Source organism: Vipera berus, assembly GCF_964194415.1.
Source record: "Vipera berus genome assembly, chromosome: 3".
Taxonomy (NCBI): Eukaryota; Metazoa; Chordata; class Lepidosauria; order Squamata; family Viperidae; genus Vipera; species Vipera berus.
In genome coordinates this window covers 128,059,896-128,082,442 of record NC_138204.1, presented here as the reverse complement: position 1 = coordinate 128,082,442, position 22,547 = coordinate 128,059,896, and the positions used below count along the sequence as shown (strand labels likewise).

At 36.4% G+C, this 22,547-nt stretch overlaps 2 protein-coding genes across 2 annotated transcripts in view; both read left to right on the top strand.

The window, feature by feature from the left end:
• Window positions 1-11,026, top strand: part of MAJIN (membrane anchored junction protein) — a 41,668-nt gene extending 30,642 nt beyond the window's left edge. The window contains exons 3-5 of the mRNA XM_081323472.1: window positions 4,165-4,210; window positions 7,999-8,074; window positions 10,851-11,026. Coding sequence (XP_081179598.1) covers window positions 4,165-4,210; window positions 7,999-8,074; window positions 10,851-11,020 — 292 coding nt within the window. The 3' untranslated portion in view covers window positions 11,021-11,026. The remainder of the gene's footprint in view (window positions 1-4,164; window positions 4,211-7,998; window positions 8,075-10,850) is intronic.
• A 3,155-nt stretch (window positions 11,027-14,181) lies between these two features.
• On the top strand, window positions 14,182-19,342 carry LOC308666682 (uncharacterized protein; the record flags this gene model as incomplete). The annotated part of the gene is made up of 5 exons (XM_081325576.1): window positions 14,182-14,191; window positions 15,738-15,886; window positions 16,636-16,711; window positions 17,491-17,620; window positions 19,109-19,342. The coding sequence occupies 5 exons, from the start codon at window positions 14,182-14,184 to the stop codon at window positions 19,164-19,166; spliced, it is 423 nt and encodes a 140-aa protein (XP_081181702.1). The 3' UTR covers window positions 19,167-19,342.
• Between the last annotated feature and the right edge of the window lie 3,205 nt (window positions 19,343-22,547).

Below are 22,547 nucleotides of genomic sequence, written 5' to 3'. Positions count from 1 at the left end.
CACAAGAAAGAAATAAAAATAGTTTGTATCCTGATGTAAACAGAATGATAATGATAATCTGAGTAATCAGCCTTTGATCATTCAAATCAGGAATGTGAAGTTCAGGGGTATGGAAATTTTCATGGGATGGGAATGGGAGCAGCACTTTATTAAACATCTAACATCTCAGTTTTGACTAAGGTGAGCAAATAATAGCAAATAAAAAATATAAGCTCATATTGTCAATTCCAATTAATGTTGTCAATTTCCTGTGAGAATCCATGATAGATCATATCTGGGAGGTATTTTCATTTTTGAAGGGGGACCACTGAGGCAATTGATTCAATATTCTCACTGGAGGAGGCAAGTTTAAAATGTTTATGAGCCACATGGATATATTAAATTTTGTTCTACGTACGAGCCAAGCCCAGGAAATAAATTACTAATTTTATCAGCATGATCCAGAGGTGTTCTTTGAACTACCCAAATATTTACAGTGCATTCAGAAAGTATTCAGACCCCCCCTTCACTTTTGTCAATTGTGTTATGCTGCAGCCTGATTCTACAGTTGTTGAAATTCATTTTTCTCTCTCAGTACCCCAGAATGACAAAGTGAAAACAGAATTTTAGAAATAGCTGTAAATTGAGCAATCGGGGGAGAATGGCTTTAGTAAGAGAGGTGACCAAGAACCCGATGGTCAAGAGATCATGTGTAGAGATGGGACAGAGTTCCAGAAGGACAACCATCACTGCAGCCCTCCACTGATCTGGGCCTTGTGGTAGACTGACTAGACGGAAGCCTCTCCTCAGTGCAAAACACATGAAAGCCCGCTTGGAGTTTTTTTGGGGGGGAAAAACACCTGAAGGACTTTCAGATTGTGAGGAACAAGATTCCCTGGTCTGGTGAAACCAAGATTGAACTGTTTGGCCTCCCTCCTAAATGTTATATCCCTCACTTTCTTCTCCTTTTTTCTTCCCTGTTGTGGCCTACTATTTGCCTTGTATTTTGTATTTTACTTTGCATCTTAATAAAATGTTTTTAAAAATAAAAATAAATAAATGTTATATGTAGATTAATGAGGGGAAAAATGAGTTTCAACAACTGTAGAATCAGGCTGCGGCATAACAAAATTGACAAAGGTGAAGTGGGTCTGAATACTTTCCGAATACAATGTAGGAATATTTTCAGTTCATTTGTAAAATGTAACTTGACTTATAGGATTGATTCTTGTTTTACTTTTGGATGGATTTGGCTTTACCAATGGCAACTGAAGTTTCTCCAGTATTCCAAGTCCTGATCTGGAGAAGAGAGAACAAAGACTGTAGTTTCCAGTAGAGGGCAGCCTTGTTCTTGATAGTCCTGCAGCTAAGCACAGAGGTCTTGTGTTTTGTCACTGAACTGCTGACTTACTCCTGAATTTCTTCCGGCAAGATAAAGCAGCACTAATGCATAAAATAATCTACAGTTCTGTTAATGTCAAACAGTGCTCATCCAGAGAACATTCTGGGTAGTTGGTGGGGAGTTAAAAGAATTTGTAGCAGAGGTGTGAATTAAAAACTATTTTCTTTTTAAAAACATTTCATTAAGGTGTAAAGTAAAATACAAAATACAAAGCAAATAGTAGGACACAATGGGGAGGAAAAAGGGAGAAGAAAGAGAGGGAAAGGGTGGAAAAGGAAAAAAAAAAGATTGACTTCCGACTTCCCCTGTTGCAGTAGAATAAAGCATTAACGTCGAGTCTCAACTTTTTATTTTTTCACAATAGTAAAAACTAGCTAGCCATTTCTGTAACAACCAATCAATCTAATCAGTGAAACCCAAAATCAAAGTTTCATTCTTTTCCATCTCAAGCACAAATCCAGAAGCTTCCATGTAGAAACGAAGGTACTTGCATTCGTTTCTTTAATCAAAACAGGCAATGTTGCTATCTCTGCCAGCTCCATCAGCTTCTGTAGCCAAATTTAAAACTATTTTCAAAGTCACAGAATTAGAAATAACCTCTCTTCCTTAAGCATGGACTCAGGGACCCTGTACCTGAGAGAGGTACAGGTGGGATTCATGTGACATAAACATGAGGAAACATTTAGATTTAAACTGTTGATATAATAGAACACCTTTAAGTAGGTGTGGCAACACTCGGACAAAGTTTCTCTGCATAAAGCATGAATAGATGCCAAGGGGCAAAAAAGAATCTGGTTTCATAATTTTCTTTGATACGTTTATCTCACAGCATCAGTTTATCCGTGGCAAGACAATCACATGTTCCTTTGTCCTTGCATGCAGTTGTAAGGTGTGTTGAGCAGTTCCAGGCTTGGCAGTTCTCAGAGGAGAAAAGCCACTGTTATTTCCCGTCTGTGGATATTAAGATATGTTGCCTGAGTACTAAAGATTGTACAGTATTCAGTTGGGCTGGATGCACACTTTAAATATGACTTGGGAAAAGTGCTTTGACCCCATAGGTCAAGCACGTTTCTCCTATTATTAAAAAAATCTTTTTTTTCCTCACAAGCCTGAAAAGTGCAGCTTCTATAAAAGTTGTGTTAATTTTCTTAAGGTAGCTGCATATTTTATTCAGGTACAGAAGCCCTGGGAAAAAAAGCAAAAGTATCCAGAGTTTTTGTAAATTCTGCATAGCATAGCAATTCTAACCCTTGAAATCTGTTGCCTCTTTTTATACTGCATTAGGAAAATACAGACTTTTATAAATTACTTCTCCTGTTTGGCATATAAATCAGAGTGATAAAATTCTTGAGAGCTAAAATATTTTACTTTGTGACTGTTTAAATCATTTACTACTAAATATATACTAATATATTTCCTTGCTCAGATTCCTGCAGGGTACTTAAATTGCTATAATATAGTATTTTAGTGAAAAAGTCTTTTTTAGTTTTTAGTTAAAATTTAATACTTATCTTCTTAGCACATTGCTGGCTTAAAATCTAAGATAACACAATTGTCTTTGTTGATCCTGCCAGCAATAGTTTGAGAATATAGATCAACTTAATTTTCCTTTCATATTAATTTCTCATTCACTTATAAAAAGAATTAGAAAGAAAAATATGAAGATTCTTAGGAAATTATTAAAAAGCAGTTGTTCTTGCGAGCTATGTATGAATGAGAATGTAATATAATAGTTAATATTTAATAAAATATTAAAATAGGTAATCTTTGTTACATATAAAACAGTAACTTACAGAAAGAGTTTAAAAACCAAATTTGATCATCCTAGATTTTTTTTGTCTATGAATAACATCAAATTTAAAATGAAATACAAATTGTTTCTTATTATTTATTTATTAGCAGGTTGGACTTTAGAACACACATCTTTGAAACCTTTTACATATCCAATGCCTGAGACAAGGTTTTTTCATGCTGGTGTGAATGTATACAAATTTAAGATCAAATATGGCAATACAATTAGGTAAGTGTGATAGTTCTATTAATCTAAAATTTTTCAAATTTGTCAGTCACAAAGCAGAAATAAAATAAAGCCACAAAGCAAAAATATTGATTCAGAACCTAAAAAGGACAAATTAAACCTGTAAAATTCAAGAATTATATTTGAAATAATAAGATGCAAATTTAGGCTGCTCTTAAATAAGGATGAAGAGAATAGGTATAACTGGAAATCTTTGATTCCAGTTTTGTTTCTGAACTCTATAGCATTAGGTAAATTATCCTTTCAGTCTCATTACTCCATCTGTAATATGGGATAATTACATTACTTGCCACACAGGGTGCTGTAAGAATTACTGAAATAATGTAAGGACAGATATTCAGCAATAGAGTTATCATACCTTTATTGCCCATTTCTTGCATTAGCAAGAAATATAGAAAAGTATAAGTTTACAACACATCTGTTATCCTACTCAGCCAGCACTCCACCTAATATTTTTAATTCTGAATTTTCAGTACATTTTTTAATGTGGCCAACAATTTTTTTCATCCAAAATTTATACAGAATAATTAATTGACTAATGTAAATAAAAAAGAGGAAAACTTCTAGAAACTTCCTTGAGTTTAGTCTGGAAGAAAAAAAATGAATGAATGCCTAAACAGCCATGTAACTGTAGCACAAAATGGGCATTATAGATACACCCTAAGAGAACTATGGATCTTTAGTCTGAATTAATGACAGTTCTCTTGATTTCTGCAGTTATCTTCTATTACATTTTTTTTCACAGCGTTAATACTGACCTTGATGAAAGCATTGTCAGTAAGGAGCTACAGGTGAGATATGAAATAAATATTTGTTTATATCAAAAAGTAGCAGGTAGGGAATGTGGAATTTAGATTTAATCCTTTTTGCTTTGGGAAATCAGTAGAGGTTAGCTTTATTTAAATCATGCTGATTCTTAGAGTTTATACTTGTTTGGGAGTTAATTGGGAGGACTCACCCTAAAAATGGTTCTGTAATCCATGGAATCTACTGCAGAATTTCTTGATATGGGCAATGTCACAATGATTATATTTGCATCTTATTTTTTGTGGTTTCTTTGAATAGCTATTTGTTTTGTTTATAAACAAATACTTATAACTTACAAATAACTCTTGGAAATACCTGTATCAAGCCAGGTATGGTATGTAAATGTTGCATTAATATCTCTTGATTATTGTATTATTGATCAAAATCCAAGTAGATTTAATGTATCATTATAATTTTTAGTAAAATAAGTTACCTATTTCAGAGAAATATTTAGTGTGTTCAGAGTTTAGAGAGGTATTAGTATGTTCAGTATGTATTTAGCATGAGAGATATCTAATATGTAGTATGTTACCAATTTTACAGTATGTTCGGAGTTCAGACAAGTATCTTAGTTTGTTGAACTTTTTTTACTCTGTCTTAGTGTTAAGAGGCAGTAATCCTCTTCATGGATTACAGCCTTGTCGTGGTGAAGGGGCTTGCATAATTCAATGAAGCTATGAGCTATGCCGTGCAGGGCCACCCAAGATGGAAAGGTCATAGCAGAGAATTCTGACAAAACGTGATCCACTGGAGAAGGAAATGGCAACCCACTCCAGTACCTTTGCCATGAAAACCCTATGGACAGTACCAAAAGGCAAAACGATATGACGCTGGAAGATGAGCCCCTCAGGTCGGAAGGCGTCCAATATGCTACTGGGGAAGAACAGAGGGCTAGTACTAGTAGCGCCAGAAAGAATGAAGCGACTGGGCCAAAGCCGAAAGGACGCTCAGCTGTGGATGTGTCTGGTGGTGAAAGGAAAGTCCGATGCTGTAAAGATTTTTTCTCCATAGGAACCTGGAATGTAAGATCCATGAATCAAGGAAAGCTGGACGTGGTGAAACAAGAGATGACAAGACTGAACATCGACATCTTAGGTATCAGCGAACTAAAATGGACAGGAATGGGTGAATTTAATTCAGATGACCATCAGGTATACTACTGCGGGCAAGAATCCCTCAGAAGAAATGGAGTAGCCTTCATAGTCAATAAAAGAGTAGGGAAAGCAATACTAGGATACAATCCTCAAAATGACAGAATGATCTCAGTTCGAATCCAAGGCAAACCATTCAATATCACAGTAGTCCAAGTCTATGCCCCAACCACCGGTGCTGAAGAGGATGAAATTGACCGGTTCTATGAAGCCCTACAGCACCTTATAGAACTAACACCCAAAAATGATGTCCTTATCGTCATGGGGGATTGGAATGCTAAAGTAGGAAGCCAAAAGATAACCGGAGTAACAGGAAAGTTTGGCCTTGGAGTACAAAATGAAGCAGGGCACAGGATGATAGAATTTTGTCAAGAGAATACGATGGTCATAGCAAACACTCTTTTCCAACAACCCAAGAGAAGGCTCTACACATGGACATCACCAGACGGTCAACACAGAAATCAGATTGACTATATGCTCTGCAGCCAAAGATGGAGAAGCTCTATGTTGTTGTTAGTTGCGAAGTCGTGTCCGACCCATCGCGACCCTATGGACAACGTTCCTCCAGGCTTTCCTGTCCTCTACCATCTTCTGGAGTCCATTTAAGCTCACGCCTACTGCTTCAGTAACTCCATCCAGCCACCTCATTCTCTGTCGTCCCCTTGTTCTATTGCCCTCAATCTTTCCCAGCATTAGGCTCTTCTCCAGTGAGTCCTTCCTTCTCATTAGGTGGCCAAAGTATTTGAGTTGTAGCTTCAGGATCTGGCCTTCTAAAGAGCAGTCAGGGTTGATCTCCTCTAGGACTGACCGGTTTGATCGCCTTGCAGTCCAAGGGACTCGCAGGAGTCTTCTCCAGCACCAGAATTCAAAGGCCTCAATTCTTTGGCGCTCAGCCTTTTTTATGGTCCAACTTTCACTGCCATACATTGCAACTGGGAAGACCATAGCCATGACTATACGCACTTTTGTTGACAGGGTGATGTCTCTGCTTTTTAGTGTGCTGTCTAGATTTGCCATGGCTTTCCTCCCGAGGAGCAAGCGTCTTTTAATTTCTTGGCTACAGTCCCCATCTGCAGTGATCTTGGAGCCCTGGAAAATAAAATCTGTCACTACTTCCATTTCTTCCCCATCTATTTGCCAGGAATTGAGAGGGCTGGATGCCATGATCTTGGTTTTCTTAATGTTTAGTTTCAACCCAAGTTTTGCACTCTCCTTCTTCACTCGCAACAAGAGGCTCTTTAGTTCCTCTTCACTTTCTGCCATTAGAGTGGTATCATCTGCATATCTTAGGTTGTTGATATTTCTTCCGGCAATCTTAATTCCAACTTTTGATTCATCTAGCCCTGCCTTTCTCATGATGTGCTCTGCATATAGGTTAAATAGGCAAGGCGACAGTATACAGCCTTGCCGGACTCCTTTCCCAATTTTGAACCAATCAGTGGTTCCGTGTCCAGTTCTCACTGTTGCTTCTTGGCCCGCATATAGGTTTCTCAAGAGACAAATAAGATGGTTTGGTACGCCCATCTCTTTAAGGACTTGCCACAGTTTGTTATGATCCACACAATCAAAGGCTTTAGCATAGTCAATGAAGCAGAAGTAGATGTTTTTCTGGAACTCTCTAGCTTTCTCCATGATCCAGCGTATGTTGGCAATTTGATCTCTAGTTCCTCTGCCTCTTCGAAATCCTGCCTGTACTTCTGGTAGTTCTCAATCCACATACTGCTGGAGTCTAGCTTGTAGGATTTTAAGCATAACTTTACTAGCATGAGAAATGAGTGCAATGGTGTGATAGTTTGAACTGCTCTTTAGAAGGCCAGATCCTGAAGCTTAAACTCAAATACTTTGGCCACCTAATGAGAAGGAAGGATTCACTGGAGAAGAGCCTAATGCTGGGAAAGATTGAGGGCAATAGAAGAAGGGGACGACAGAGAATGAGGTGGCTGGATGGAGTCACTGAAGCAGTAGGCGTGAGCTTAAATGGACTCCAGAAGATGGTAGAGGACAGGAAGGCCTGGAGGAACGTTGTCCATAGGGTTGCGATGGGTCGGACACGACTTCGCAACTAACAACAACAAGAGTGAGGGACGCGGTGGCTCAGTGGGTTAGGACGCTGAATTTGTCGATCAGAAGGTCGGCAGTTTGGCGGGTCGAATCCCGAGTGCCGCATAACAGAGTGAGCATCTGCTACTCGTCCCAGCTTCTGCCAACCTAGCAGTTCGAAAGCATGTAAAAATGCAAGTAGAAAAATAGGGACCACTACGGTGGGAAGGTAACAATGTTCCGTGCGCCTTTGGCGTCTAGTCATGCCAGCCACATGACCACGAAGACGTCCTCGGACAAGCGCTGTCTCTTCGGCTTTGAAACGGAGATGAGCACCGGCCCCTAGAGTTGGAAACGACTAGCACGCATGTGCAGGGGAACCTTTACCTTTACCTTTACCTAGTGAAGATTATCCTGTTTTTGGAGGAAGGAAGAAGAAAGATGATCTATTGGCAATTATTAGATTTAAACTAAATTATAAAAACAATTTTGCAGGAACATCTTGCTAGGTGAGTCCCCGTTTAATTATCATAAATTTACAAGCACTAACAATGTTTAAAATCTCTCTTTAAATCTTTCAGGATGCTATTCGAGTAGTACTTGGAAACCTTGATAGTTTATGCCCTTTTACAACTGAACACTTGATCATATTTCCATGTATCCTTTCATTGGTGTGCAATAATTTGAATATGGGATTTATACAACCAGCCTGATATCAAGACCATATATGTGACTCTTCCTACATCATAGAGGGGAAAACCTTTAATGGTATTGTCAAGGTACTCAGTACTATGAACTAGGAATGCTAACAGTTTTAGTCCAGAAAACCTGGAAGCATTACACATTTCTGTGATGATGTATATAGTAGTTAAATTGGGAACAAAGATAAATAATAACATTAACAGATAAAAGAGTTATTTGTCTCAGCAAGCAATCAACACCAACAAGACATATCAGAGTACAGAGAAGGAAAAAAAAATATAAACAGCAATGTAGAATTGAGAAAAAGAATAAGCTTTGGCCAAATGGAATATAATTTGATTAGTAAGTGTAAATATGATCAGTTTAAAGACATGTGGCTCTTTTAATAGGTAATAAGGTATTTTTTTATAATAGAGTAGGAATATAATTTTCTGGTTTGAAAAATTCTGTTACATATACCCATTAAAACAATCTCCTATAGTCACTAAAGTTATCCAAAAACGCCAGGTTTCTGTCTCTTCATAATTTCTCCTTTGTTCCACAAATACTCCCCCCCTTTAAATCCTCATGATATTGTCTTAGTCCCATCCCTAACCCATACCTGAGGCATCTTAAAGTCATCCTTCGTCATTCCTGTTTGACAGTGATATTTTTCTTTTCCTGTGGATATTTTGTCCTATGAATATGATCCGGCACCCTTCTCTGATTCTTTGTTTGCTGATGTGGTCTAGGGTTGGGATCCCCTCAGGTCCTGAGGCCTAATTTAAACTATTTTGAGCATGACCTCTTCCCTCTAGTCTACAGGTGCTTCTCTTCATAATCATTTTGAATTGGTCTTCAGGGAAGACTAGAAGCATCTGCCTGCATACTACCTGGATGGTATTTTCCATAGTAATTGTTTCACAAAGAGTGCTAGATTTTTTTTTTAATGAGGTTAGTACTTTTTGAAAGAGAGCTAGTCCTGTGCTATGCAGAAGGTAGCTGGAAAGAATACTGTTTTTGGTTAGCTGTGGCCTGCTAGTTGTGTCACCATTGAGTGAAGGCAGGTTTTCTGCTCCTTCTGCTGATACGGGCTTTTATGGGACTATATTGTTTATTGCTTTTATGACTTTTGCTCTTTTTGAGGACTCATGCATGAATGCTACAACTGTCCAGTCAGTGCTTATGAGACCATGTCTCATATAGTTAAAAGTTCTTGAGGCTAGTGCTGCAATGCACCAAGGTTATAGTTGCCTTTGGTAATAGTGGGGTGCTACGTTTCCTCCTTATTCTTGCTTTGTTAGCACTACAGGCCTTGGTGGTACTGTGGTTACTATGGGCAATCACAACTGTGTTAATTTGGAAGCTGCTCTAGTGCATGTGTTCTCCATGGCCGTCCTGCGTCTACTTCTAAGTGCTGCTGGGCATGAAGTCAGAAGTGGATTCCTTGCTCACTTGCTGTCAGCATCACCATTGCCTTACTGCATTAAAGAAGGGTGGAGCACATTTGTTTCCAGTCATTCCCTTCAGCCTCAATTCACCTGCCAGCCAAGATATTTTTAAGCACAGGTTGCACTCTCTAATGAGAATGTTCTGCCCCTGTTGAAATGTAGCCTGATCAACAGGTACCAGGCATAGAGGAAGGCCATTTGTATAATTCTATCTCATTTCATTCTGTATTTCTCCTTAGCCCTTGCTGCATTTAGACTGGGCAATTTGACAGATGCTAAACTTGCTATTGGAAATATCCATCCTGGGTCAGGCCATCATGCCCATCCCATATTAAGGAGAGTGACTAGGGATGCTTATTAATAGATAAACTGCCATTCTTGTTAGTGTGACATAATAGCAGTTTATGCTAGGGTAATATTATTAATTAGCTTATTTTGTGCCACCTTAAGGATCAGTGAATAATTTCACCTCAGCTGTGAGAAAGAGCCCTAAATGTTGCTTCTGTACTAGCAATAATCTTGACTTTCTTTCCTATTTATTAGGAATTAATATTTGGGGCTGTTATTTAATTTTTTTCTTAACTTTTGTACTGTTGGTTTTTTATTGTTGTTTGCCGCCCTGAGTCCTCTGGGAGATAGGGCGGCATATAAGTCCCATAATAATAATAATAATAATAATAATAATAATAATAATAATAATAATAATAATAATAATAATAATAATAATAATAATAATAATAATAATAATAATAATAATAATAATAATAATATAATAATAATAATAATAATAATAATAATAATAATAATAATAATAATAATAATAATATTTTTTTCTTTCTCCATCCCTGTTATACCAGAATTAACTACTGGTACTAGTAACACTGACTTGGAAAAACAAGCTTCAAATGTTGTAGTATTTGGTGCTTCCATTCACCATTGGAGTGAGATAACAGGAATAGTGTTGAAAGAGTAGAAACTAGAAATGAGACTTGCTTACACAACATATGCATCAGTTAAATAATTAAAGTGTGTCATTCTTCAGTTACTTCTCAAATTTAACCACATAGCAAATTCTGGTGTTTTTTTTTAACTACCTGAAACGCTCTTATAGCAAATAAATATGATGAACTTCAGTAGTTTTTGTAAGGACATGCAAACATTACTTTCCTGTCTACTTTATATTAATGGTAGGCATTGTCATTTTATTTTTGCCACTATAGGACTAAGTTGAATATACAATACTAACAATAATTGTATTATTCCTTTTACTGACTATATTGCACCTTAAGAATGCTGTTCAGATTTAAATAAGTGGGAAAGAGTTTCAGATTTGAGGTTTATGCATGGTGATGAATTTCTTACTCCTTATCCATTTGTGTGCACTATTTATGTCGAATTAAATTCATGCAAGAAAAATAACTGTGAAGGTAAGTTCAGAAGTTTTTTTAAAAAATGCCTCCAGCATATTTGATATTCCAGGACTATAAAAATGCTGAAGATTTGTTTGTGTGAGAATAAATAATGATGTATATCATACTATTTTTTTTGCATGTCAACTGAAAGTAAAATAACTTGTATTAACAATTCCTCTTTCTCATAGGGTGGATTATAATCTCAAAAATGGGCTTTTCATCATAGCAAGACAATAAATTTCTACTGAAACTATCTTCTGTCCTTAAGCCTGACACAAGTTATTGAATCTGAATTTTGTGTGCTACCCTACCCAAACCAGTTCATTCTGTAGACCATAATGGGGGAAAACAGAATCACATAGAAATTAGTTCTTTAATCTCAGAGTGTCAGTATTACAGTATAGTGAGTATTCTCAATATGAATACATGAATACATATTTGCATTTATTGCAATGGATTACACAGAAGAATTCAAGAAATTATAATTGGTCATCCTACCTCCATTAATATTCTTTTGATACTGGTATTTTTCATGATGCAAGATTTTTAAGTCAAGATTCCAGTATAATTAGTTATTTCACTCTATGATAACCTGTAATATTTTGGTCTTGTGTTTATTAATGAATTTTAGAGGATATTTTTGGATTTGCTGGAAGTGTATAAAAATATGGGACAATTTAAAACATCAGCATAGAAATTTGATTCTGTAATATAAACACATCTTTATTCAAAGTTTTCCCCCCATATGTATCCAAGACAAATTTTAGCTTGATAGTATTCATATTCATCTGAGAATGTTCTTAGAACTTAGAATGAAAGTTAATTTTTAAGGAGTGCGTTATGAATAAAAGTTATTGAAGCTCATTCATTTTTAAAGTATGAACATTGAGGTAAGGTATGAATATATTACCTTTTTTCTAGGGGGAGTCTAAGAATATTTAGTCACAGTTTTTGCTATTCATATTTTTGTAGATCATTTGTGTGATATTTTATGTATAAATTTGTTAATGTATTGCTGATTTTATCTTGAAGCATTTTATACATTTTAGGTGAAGGAGAATATAGGGATTTCTGTAACTCCGTGAGTATTACCTCCCAATGTTTGAACCTGCCTGCCTGAGCCTGGTGGGATGCGAACCTGCCTGCAATTAGTGCAGGTTCGCATCCCACCAGGCTCAAGGTTGACTCAGCCTTCCATCCTTCCGAGGTAGGTAAAATGAGGACCCAGATTGTTGGGGGCAATTAAGCTGACTTTGTAATAATGCCGCTTGGGGGTGTGTGTGTGTGAAAGCCCTAACAAGCAGGCATATACATAGAATGAAGGCTACTGCTAAGCTTGTAAGCCGCCCTGAGTCTTCGGAGAAGGGCGGGATATAAATGGAATTAAAATAAAAAAAAATAAAATAAAATAAGATGATTTAAGAAAATGTTATGTGCCCATTGGAATTCATATCTAAATAAAATGGGAACAGGAAATATATCTAGATTATGACTGTACTTCAGAACAAATTCACTATATCGGAGGAGCTGCAAGTCTTAGGTGGATTCCCAAAATTGTCCACAATTTGCTGCCAAATTGTAACTTTGACTAAAATTATAACTTTTATACCGCAGAAATAGATAATTGAATATATTGGGAATAAAGCAAATGGAGTTAATATGATTATTTTGTTAAGGGATATAACACATTATATTGAATCAAATTTAGTTTTATTCTGACTTCAGTTACTTTCTTATCTGACATTAGCCATGATTGAAAATGTAGACTTCAGACCCTATTCAAATGCCATATCTGCCTTTCAAACCAAAAGGCCTTTGTTCCTTTTCAATTTTTTTAAAAAAAGGATTGCTACTTTTTGAAGCCTTACAAAAGTCATGCCTGCAATTGCTCTTAAGTTATTGTTTGAACAGCATTTCTTCAGTTCTAGACATTATAAATTCAGGGGGGTGGGTGGGGGGGGGAGGAAGAAACATTTCAAATGCCATGCTCTATATGGCCACTTCATGTGTAAATGGCTTTATCTTTTGGTGGAACATGATCATATCATCCACCAGAATATTGTAATTCCAAGGTAGTCATTTACATAGAGACAGTTCATTTGATAAATACTATACACGTGATAAATCTTGGACACACATTTACTTCCTGATGTAACTCTTTTATATATTAGTCTTGCTTTGCTGTATGTACTATTTGAACTGCTTCTCATAGATCTGCATTTTAGTTGCACATTGGGAGTAAACCCCATTGACCATGTAATGTTCTAGGCTGAAAAGGATAGGATTAAGCTATCCTTTTCTGGTTGATTCCAGAAAAGTTTTGTTTTGATCCCAAAAGATGGCCTGGAGATCTGTAAAGAAGTGAGAATGTACCAGGGATGTAGCCAGCTTGCAGAACATTCAGTGAGGGTTTAATTAAAATTATTAATAAACAAAATTCTCTTTCGTTCTTCAGATGACTGGATCTATTATACCGCTGAAGCCAAAACATTAATCCTCACAAGATGTAAAGAGTAGAAGTGATTGTCTATGATTAGACAACTGCCTGCGAACAGAAAATTTAGTTTCCCTACCTTATTAAGGAAAAGAAACCAAAATATTGTTTCTCTGAGGGCTTGTTTATAACTCTGAAAGTTGGAGTAGAGGAAATATTTTTTTAAAAAATTAACATAGTTTTGTGAAAAGGTACATATAGTATTGGGAGACAGTGTGGTGTAAAGCGTAAGGTATCAAGCTAGAAACTAACACTGTGAATCTTGCTTTGAATTCAAAACCAGCTGGGTAACATTGGGCCAGTCATTTACTTTCAGCCCTAGGAATAAGGCAATGGCAAACTACTCCTGTAAAACCTTGGCAAGAAAACTGCAAAGACTTGTCCAGGCAGTCTCCAAAAATCAGACATAATTGAAGAATTGTTTTTATAGTATTAGCTGGAATGATAATGAAGAGCCAAGTTAAAATATTTTTATTTTTTAAGAAAGTGTATATTGTACTAAACAAATAGCACCCGCTAGGATGAAATTTGTTATCTGCTAGCTTAATACTGTGCAAGTGCTGTTATTTTCTAAAATATACTTTAATATTAATACAGACATTTGACAATATATTGCATTTTTAAAGACCAAAAAAAGAAATAAATTGAGGGAGAACGTGGACATAGAAAGAGCTACGAAACAAAAAAGACTGGAAGACATATTAGAAACTTCACATACACAGCACTATGTCAACAGGTTGGTGATACGTATTTTGTCTCCTATTTGCTCTCAAAATTATATTTAAAAATCACAGTAGATCTATTTAATGACTATGCTGGGCTGCTAAACTAAAGCACCTTAGGAGCATTGGTTCTCTAATACTTAGAGTAAAATAGGTGTAGGGAGTTAATAGATGTGCCTTAATTAACTCAAACCCACATCAAACTTTATTGGAAGCTTGAGGAATTGCTAACTCCAAGAGCAGTCCAAATAACTAATAGTAGGAAAGGATTATTACCTCAGGTATCAGGAATTCAAAAGATTAGTAAGTTTATTTCCTCACTTAAACACCCCCCCCCCTAATTCTCTTCTATAATAGTATGTGGGAAAGGCCTTGGGAGACTGGCTAAGAGATGCTGCCATGGCAATGGTTAGATAAGAGACAGCATGGCCTGCAGCTAGATAGTCAGCGGGACTAGAAGTTCAGAAGACATACGTTCACATGCTTAATTTTAGAAAGAAATTCAGTGCATAATATACAGTAAATACTTTTATCATAGTTCAAAGGAAATAAAAAGATACCATTTTATTTTCAGTATGGAGAAATTATGCTGTTTTACATTTCTGTCATATGTACATTATTTCAGTTGAGCTGGTAAATTTATATTTCTCATCCTAGTAAGGATTCCAGCTGTGATGAACGTAACAGAGTAAATGTATAAAAGTTTTAAGAATTATTACTGCATGGGACAGATTAAACTATTCACTGTCTATTTATTATTAACACTACATGGTAATTTAATTTTAAAACCATTACAGAAGAAATCAACAAAGTAGAATTCCACAATTCCTGACTCATTTTAGCAGAAAGAGAAAAAGTGAAAGTGAAATGCCAGGATATTTTTAAAAAAAGATTACAGAAAAGATAATATGTAAGTGGACTACAGTGAGACCAGAACTCATATGCGTCGCCTCTCCTCAATTTCTTGAGGAAATTGAGGGCATGAGAAAATAATCTGTGTACAAATGTCATGCTGTATAAAAATATGGCCCCAACTCCAAGAAGGGAAGCCACTGTTGATTTAGGTTTAGGATTACACTGACTGCTAACGTTATTCTTGATGCCACCTACTCAAGCAAGTATTCATCAGTATGGATTAAAGATTCAGTATTAGATTCAAGATGAGTTCAAGGTGCATTCACTTCTGCCTGAAAATATTTATATATAACCTACTAATAATATAAACACAGAAAATAAAGTGAAATGAGAAGCAGGAAAGAAGTATGAGAACCAGAACAAACTGGGACACCAAAGACTAGTTTGAAGTAGCGAATTCATATTTAATGTATAGCAAAACGATCATGAAACAAAAAGATCCTCAAGAATATAGTACTTAAAGTGTCTTTTGAATGCTTAAAATGCACACTCATGATGAGAACATATACTTGGTTTTCAGATAATTATTGCAGAAGAAACATTGTTTGGCAAATTTTTTATTTGGCAAATATGCATTTTATAAAAGGTATTCTGAATGGATGCTCATAATTCTTTTCTGTGTATTTAGTTCTTTTCCATAATTAGTTGCAGAAGCCAAGGCAGCCTTACATTTGATCATTTTAAATGTCTTTTACAGAAATTTGACTGAAAATGCAATTTTTATGAATACAAGCCAGCCAAATACTGAATTTGATGGGACAGGACTTCAGAAAGATATGACATATCCAATGAAGGTATTGCAGAATTGCATAAATCCAGATTTGCTCTGTGAACATTGATATTTATAAAAAGATTGCCTTTCATCAGAAACTAATTTCTGCACTAGCAATTTCTAACATATTCTAACCACTGTTTCTCCCCCTATGATTACACTGTGACTTTACTGTGAGTAGATAATGAGATTTCATGAAGATGCAGCCTGGGTAAAGGTTTGCCTACAACTATATATCAGTAGCAATTGCATTTAGACTTATATAGAGCACCAAAATGCTTTACAGCATTCTCTGGGCCAGGGGTAGGCAACCTTGGTTCTTTTATGACTCGTGGACTTCAACTCCAAGAATTCCTGAGCCAGGGTGGCTCAGGAATTCTGGGAGTTGAAATCCACGAGTCATAAAAGAACCAAGGTTGCCTACCCCTGCTCTGGGCATTTTACAATGTCAGCATTTGTCCCTGACAATATGGGTTCTCATTTTACCAACCTCGGAAGGATGGAAGGCTGAGACAACCTTGAGCACCATCAGGATCGAACTCCAGGCTGTGGGCAGAGTTAGCCTGGAGTACTGCATTCTAACCACTGCGCCACCACGCCTCCTATATATTCCCGCTTCAGTCTTTTCCTTCCTTATTAGTCATAACTGCAAATTATACATAAACCTCTATGAAAAACAGGCTGCAGAGAAAAAGGGGATATAAGAACATTATAAAATCAGTTTGTATCAGTATTAGAGAAAAATAATAAAATGGTTTTTTTCCCCCTCAGAATCAGTCAGAAGAAACCAAGTATTCATGCTGTAGCTCTGTCATTTCCACCAATGGTCATAATATGAAGGCTTTAGGTAACTACAAAGGTGCAGGACTGACATAAACACTGGGAACTAATTTTAACCGAGTAACTGTCCCAATCTAAATTGTAATAATTGATGCTAAGCCTTGTGAAAACCCTTATTATTTATAAAAACCAGCATGGCGGTGATGGTTAGAATACAAGGGGATATCTGGGAAGACTGGATTAAAGTCCTTCTCATGTAGCTCATGGAGTGACTTTGGTCAGATCAAAATCTCAAAGTCCAACCTACTAAATTACTCAGTAAAATGACATAAAGGATTAAAAACAATGGAATAGTACAACAAATTACTGAAGAGATTAAATTTAAATGTTTGGTTAAGTTGGGTGAGTTTGGCTGTAAATTTGCATGATGTTGCCTGAGTTCAATTTGGCAGATTAAAGCATAAAGATTTACACACTTATTTTCTTTCCTCAAAGGAAAGTAGAGAGTTATATATTTTTAAGAATGTTTGCATATAGATTGCTTACTTGTGACAGCTAATATAAATAGTGTTGACGAAAGGATCACAAGCTTGGTAATGCCCTGTAAAACTGTGTAACGTAAAATTGCATTACCCAATAACAAATCTGGAAGCAGCTTCTGATATGGAAAAGAAATCAGAATAAATTCTGGAAGAAGATTCTTGGAGGGAGCATCCTATAAATGCAAACCTCTCTTTTCTCTCTGGTTATCAAACTATTAAGTTGTACAAATTAGTAAGGCATTGTTGATCCTACACATTCTTTAGAAAATGTCTTTCATACAGTTTTCCTATTACTTAATAATAGAACAACATATGGAAATGAACAGATCAAAAATTGCAGAGAACAATAAACAAGAGAAACATACAACTTCACAGAACAGATCAGAGCAAAGAATGGAGAGAAAAAAGAAAGGATTCTTGGAATACTTGAAAAGGTACTGCAATTAGTATGTTACTGTAAATTGTTGTATTTCTTGGGGCTGTTGTTTTGGTATATCCCAGGGGTAGGCAACCATGGCTCTTTTATGACTCATGGACTTCAACTCCCAGAATTCCTGAGCCAGCATGGCTCAGCTTGGAAACCTCTCCCTTTCCCCTCAGCATGGCTGGCTCAGGACTTCTGGGAGTTGAAGTCCACGAGTCATAAAAGAGCCAAGGTTGCCTACCCCTGGTATATCCCTTAGAGTAGGCTTGACTAAAAAGGTTTATATGTTCATTCATAAACAAGGAAGTAAATAAAAAAGCATGAAAACATCTTGATTTTATGACAGGAAAATTATAGCAGCTCCAATAAGCTATTTAACTATACCAAGGGTAGTCAACCTTGGCTCTTTTATGACTTGTGGATTTCAACTCCCAGAATTCCTGAGTCAGCATGGCTGGTTCAGGAATTCTGGGTATTGAAGTCCACAAGTCATAAAAGAGCCAAGGTTGATTACCTCTGAACTAGATCATGGATAATAAGATATGTTAACTCGAAAATCCCTTGAGGCTATTAATTTAATGTTACAGGTTTGTGTGTGCATACGATGATCACAATATTTACACAAATACTTAAAAAAAAGAATTTTTCCCCAAAAGCCTTCCCCCTAATCATATTAATAATGCAGTGACAGAATATGTGGAAAGAGCCATGCAGGGGAGGGGAACATATTGTAAAATGGGTATTCAAAGCCTTTCAATCACGGACACATTTTTTAAGACCAACCAAAATAACACAGAGGAGACTGCAAGTTTTCTAAATCTCATTAGTTAACCCAGATGTTTACACCTCCAAATCAATCCCAAGATGGAGGTTATGGATGGTATATTGAATTTGTGCTAAATATTATTAATGGATTATATTTAATCTTTTGTTAGAATATTTTTCAACATCCACTTCTCTAGACCAGCGGTCTCCAACTTATCTGGGACCAGGGACTGGTTTCATGGAAGACAAGGGTTTCCGTGGTCCTGGGTGGGGGGGAGGGAAACCTAGATCCCATACATTGAAGATGTTCACTTGCTTGCCCACCTCTTCCTTGTCCTGGGCTCTAACTAGCCATGGACCAATACTGAACCGTGGCCTGGGGGTTGGGGCCCCTGCTACAGAGGACGTTTTTAACAAGCATTGAGGAGTTCATAACATGAATAGATTGTAAATTCCTCTCCTCTACTAGGAACATAAAATGTAGCGTTGATTTAATAGTTATGTGATAGACAAGATTCTATCTGTACATTAGTGCAATAATCTTTATGTGAAGATTGCAAGTTAATGTGATTACAGAAGTTTTACAAGGAAAGTTGTACAAAGAAAAGATAGTACAAATATTCTTGTATGCAGTAGAACAGGCTGCCTTCTTGGAAATCTTTGTTTTTAAATGTTGTTGATGTTCTGTGTTGAGCAATGCTCTAAGTGCAGGGTTTTTTTTGTCCCCTATCAGTGCTCTCTTTCCACAGTTCCCTCAACAAAATTTTAGTGGCAGTGATCAAGCTTCGTGAGTCCCTTGTGTAACTGCAAAGATAAGAGACGTCTCTTCAAGAAATATAGAAATTCAAAAGAAAGGAGCTTGCTGTTCGACTTAGTACAGTTATTTTTTAAAAAAATTAAGATGCTTTAGGATCTGATATGCGCATATTGTTTATATTATTATTTTACCTTTAAATATTTAACATAAAATCAATTAAAAAAATAAACATTCAAGTCCGGAGTTGCTCATGTTTAAGGACTTCTTGTTGAATTTTCATTGGTATAAACATACTTAAAGTAACTAAGTATTGTCTGAATAATATTTTTTAATATTCACTATTAAAAGTTAAACTACATTGTTACAGGACTGCTAGTATTACCATAGGTCATTGATATTACTCCATCTATATGGAGATAAATATAGTACATACATATCCATAACACTCATATCTTTAGGGATAGGTAACTTGATGCAAAGCATAGAAAAGAAGTAAGACATGGTAAGCCAAAGGATGACAAAAAGAAAAGAAATTTGATTTACCTAAAACCATTTACTGTGCATCTCCATCCGTTTCTGTCGTTAGAAAGCATTCAGGCTTTCACTACCTCACAGAATATGGCATGAGAAGTGGTCCTTCATTAGTTCAAGGACTATAATATCAGACATTTATATATAAATATGTCATGAATGGCAAATGGAAAAATCACCATGATATTCCATTACGTATACATTCATTAAATAAAAAAAAACTTTGCTGCAAAACAGAGGTATCTTTTTCTTCATTTAATTTTGCTTATTTATTTGGCAGCATTTTTCATTAGCCAGAACACAAGTGTTTGGTTTTATACAGGGGACTCAAAATCACAGCCATTCACGTTACCTTCAATGGCCACCACAATAATTAGGAAAGAGGAAGTTCCAGTGTATGTGTGAATGTGTCTTTTGGCTACACCTATCTGAAAGAGTGGCTTAATTCAGGGCTAGGAGTACAGCTGCTCCCTGCAAGCTCTGCCTGGCCAGTTTCTTGTCAATGTAAAAGAGACTTCTTAATAATTGGCCTTAATGAGAGGATTGAGTGCTACTTCTTGCAGGCACTCCTATTCTTTGGACCTGGTAATGAGCTAGTGTTCTCCTTTCTCCTAGTCTCTGTGTGTCTGTCCCCACAGAATGCTCTCCACTCACTGAAATGGGCAGGAGCAATTCTGCCTTTTTTGGGGGGGGGCATACTCCTTCTTAGCAAAGGGAGATGTCCTTACTCTTTTATTCGGTTTATTTATTCTTCTTATACTTTTATTACTCTAATATTGTTGTGGAACACAAAAATTACTTGGAGGGCTGGGCACAAGATGTGATTTTGAAATCCCGGATCTCTGAGACTTTCATTTCTGAAAAGCATTGTCTGTGATTGTTTCCAAACTAAGCATTAGTAGATGGAAAGCTACGTAAAGTTTGTGTGTGTGTTATGCTTCATTGGTCATGCAGTGGTCTTTTGAGTCTAGTGTATAGATAAGAGTCATGGGCCAACTAACCCCCAAGTTCTAAAATTAAACATGGAATGTCTTACCATTTACATACATACCAGTGACCCACACAGCCTTTAAGCTCCTGCTTCATTCCTTAACTCAATATTTCTCAAGCTTGGCAATTTTAAGATGCATGGACCAACTTCTGGGAACTGAACTCCACACATCTCAAAATTGCCAAGGCTGAGAAACACTGTACAAACTCATAACATGGTAATACAAAAAGGAACCATAAAAGGGATATAATAGCCACACTTTTGTATGATTGCTCAACCTCTGACCTGTTTTGATAGTGAGAGAGAAGAATTAGTTGTGCATTAACTCTTTTGCGGGAGGGGCTCATACAACCACTGACAATTGCTAATTATACAGATCATTGTTCTCAATATTTTTTTATTCTTATAACACTGAATTACTCTATCTTCCTACCACTTTTAAAATACCACTTTTATTCTGTTTCTCTGTAGATGAGAGCTTCTAGGCCACTGCAAATCTGGTTCTTCACAGATGCTTTCTAATTGTCTTTACTTAAAAAAATTAGCTATAAATACCATGTTCACCATGGCTAAAATGATAATTTAATGATATAAATTAATAGGCAGGTTGTCCAGTAGAGAAGACTCCAATCTTTTTCTTAAGATAGAGATTTCTCCAATAATAATAATAACAACAACAATAATAAAAATGTGCCACACTCACTATCAAACAAGGAAAAATAGTGACAACTGAAGGAGTCAAGATGCCCCACAAAAATAACATTAAGAGTCTTGCTGAGGATGATTACTACAAATATCTGGGTATCCTTCAAGCTGAAATCAAGAAAAAGATTAGAGGTGAATACATCAAGAGAGCAAAAAAAGATCTTAAAATCCAAACTCAATGGAGGAAATATCATCAAGGCAATCAACACCTAGGCAATTCCAGTCATTAGATACACAGCTGGGATAATGGACTGGACTCAAGCAGAACTAAAAGCGATGGGTAGGAAGACCAGAAAAATAATGACAATGAATCACGCCCTTCATCCATGCAGTGACATTGAAAGACTCTACCTACCAAGGCAAATAGGTAGACGTGGAATGTTACAAGTACATCAGATGGTTGAAGAAGAAAAATGGCTTTGGAAGAATATCTGAAGGACAATGATAAAGATGCACTAAAGTTACTATATCAGGAAGGCTTACTGACTACTGGTAAGCTGCTGCAAAAAGATTGCACACTCTGACTACAAGCAGCGGCATGACAAAGTAGCAACAATGGTGCATTGGAAGATTTGCAAGAAATTTTTGCCTGCAAGCAAGAACTGGTGGGACCATAAAATAGAGAAAGTCATAGAAAATAAAAACTTTAAATTGCTCTGGGACTTTAGAAGTCAAACAGACAGGCACCTGCCACATAACGCCGCAGACTTAACAATTGTCAATAAGAAGGACAAAAAAGTTTGGATAGTGGACATGGCAGTGCCTAGAGACAGCAGAATAAAAGAGAAAGAACTGGAGAAGATAATACCAAAGACCTACAAACAGAAATAGAATGACTCTGGCAAAGGCAAGCAAGGGTAGTACCAATAATAATAGGTGCCTTGGGTGCAATTCTGAAACAACTGGAGCACGACCATTGGCATTGAGAAATTTGCCATCAGTCAATTGCAAAAGGCAGCCTTACTGGGAACAGCTTCCATCCTGCAATGGTATCTGTAACACCATCAAACATCCACATCTGCCTATCCCCAGGTCCTTGGTAAGGACTCGGTAGGTAGACAAAAAATGCCAAACCCAGTCTGAACATCTAGCTGACTATGTGATGGATAATAATAATAATAATAATAATAATAATAATAATAATAATAATAATAATATCATCATCATCATCATCATCATCATCTGCAG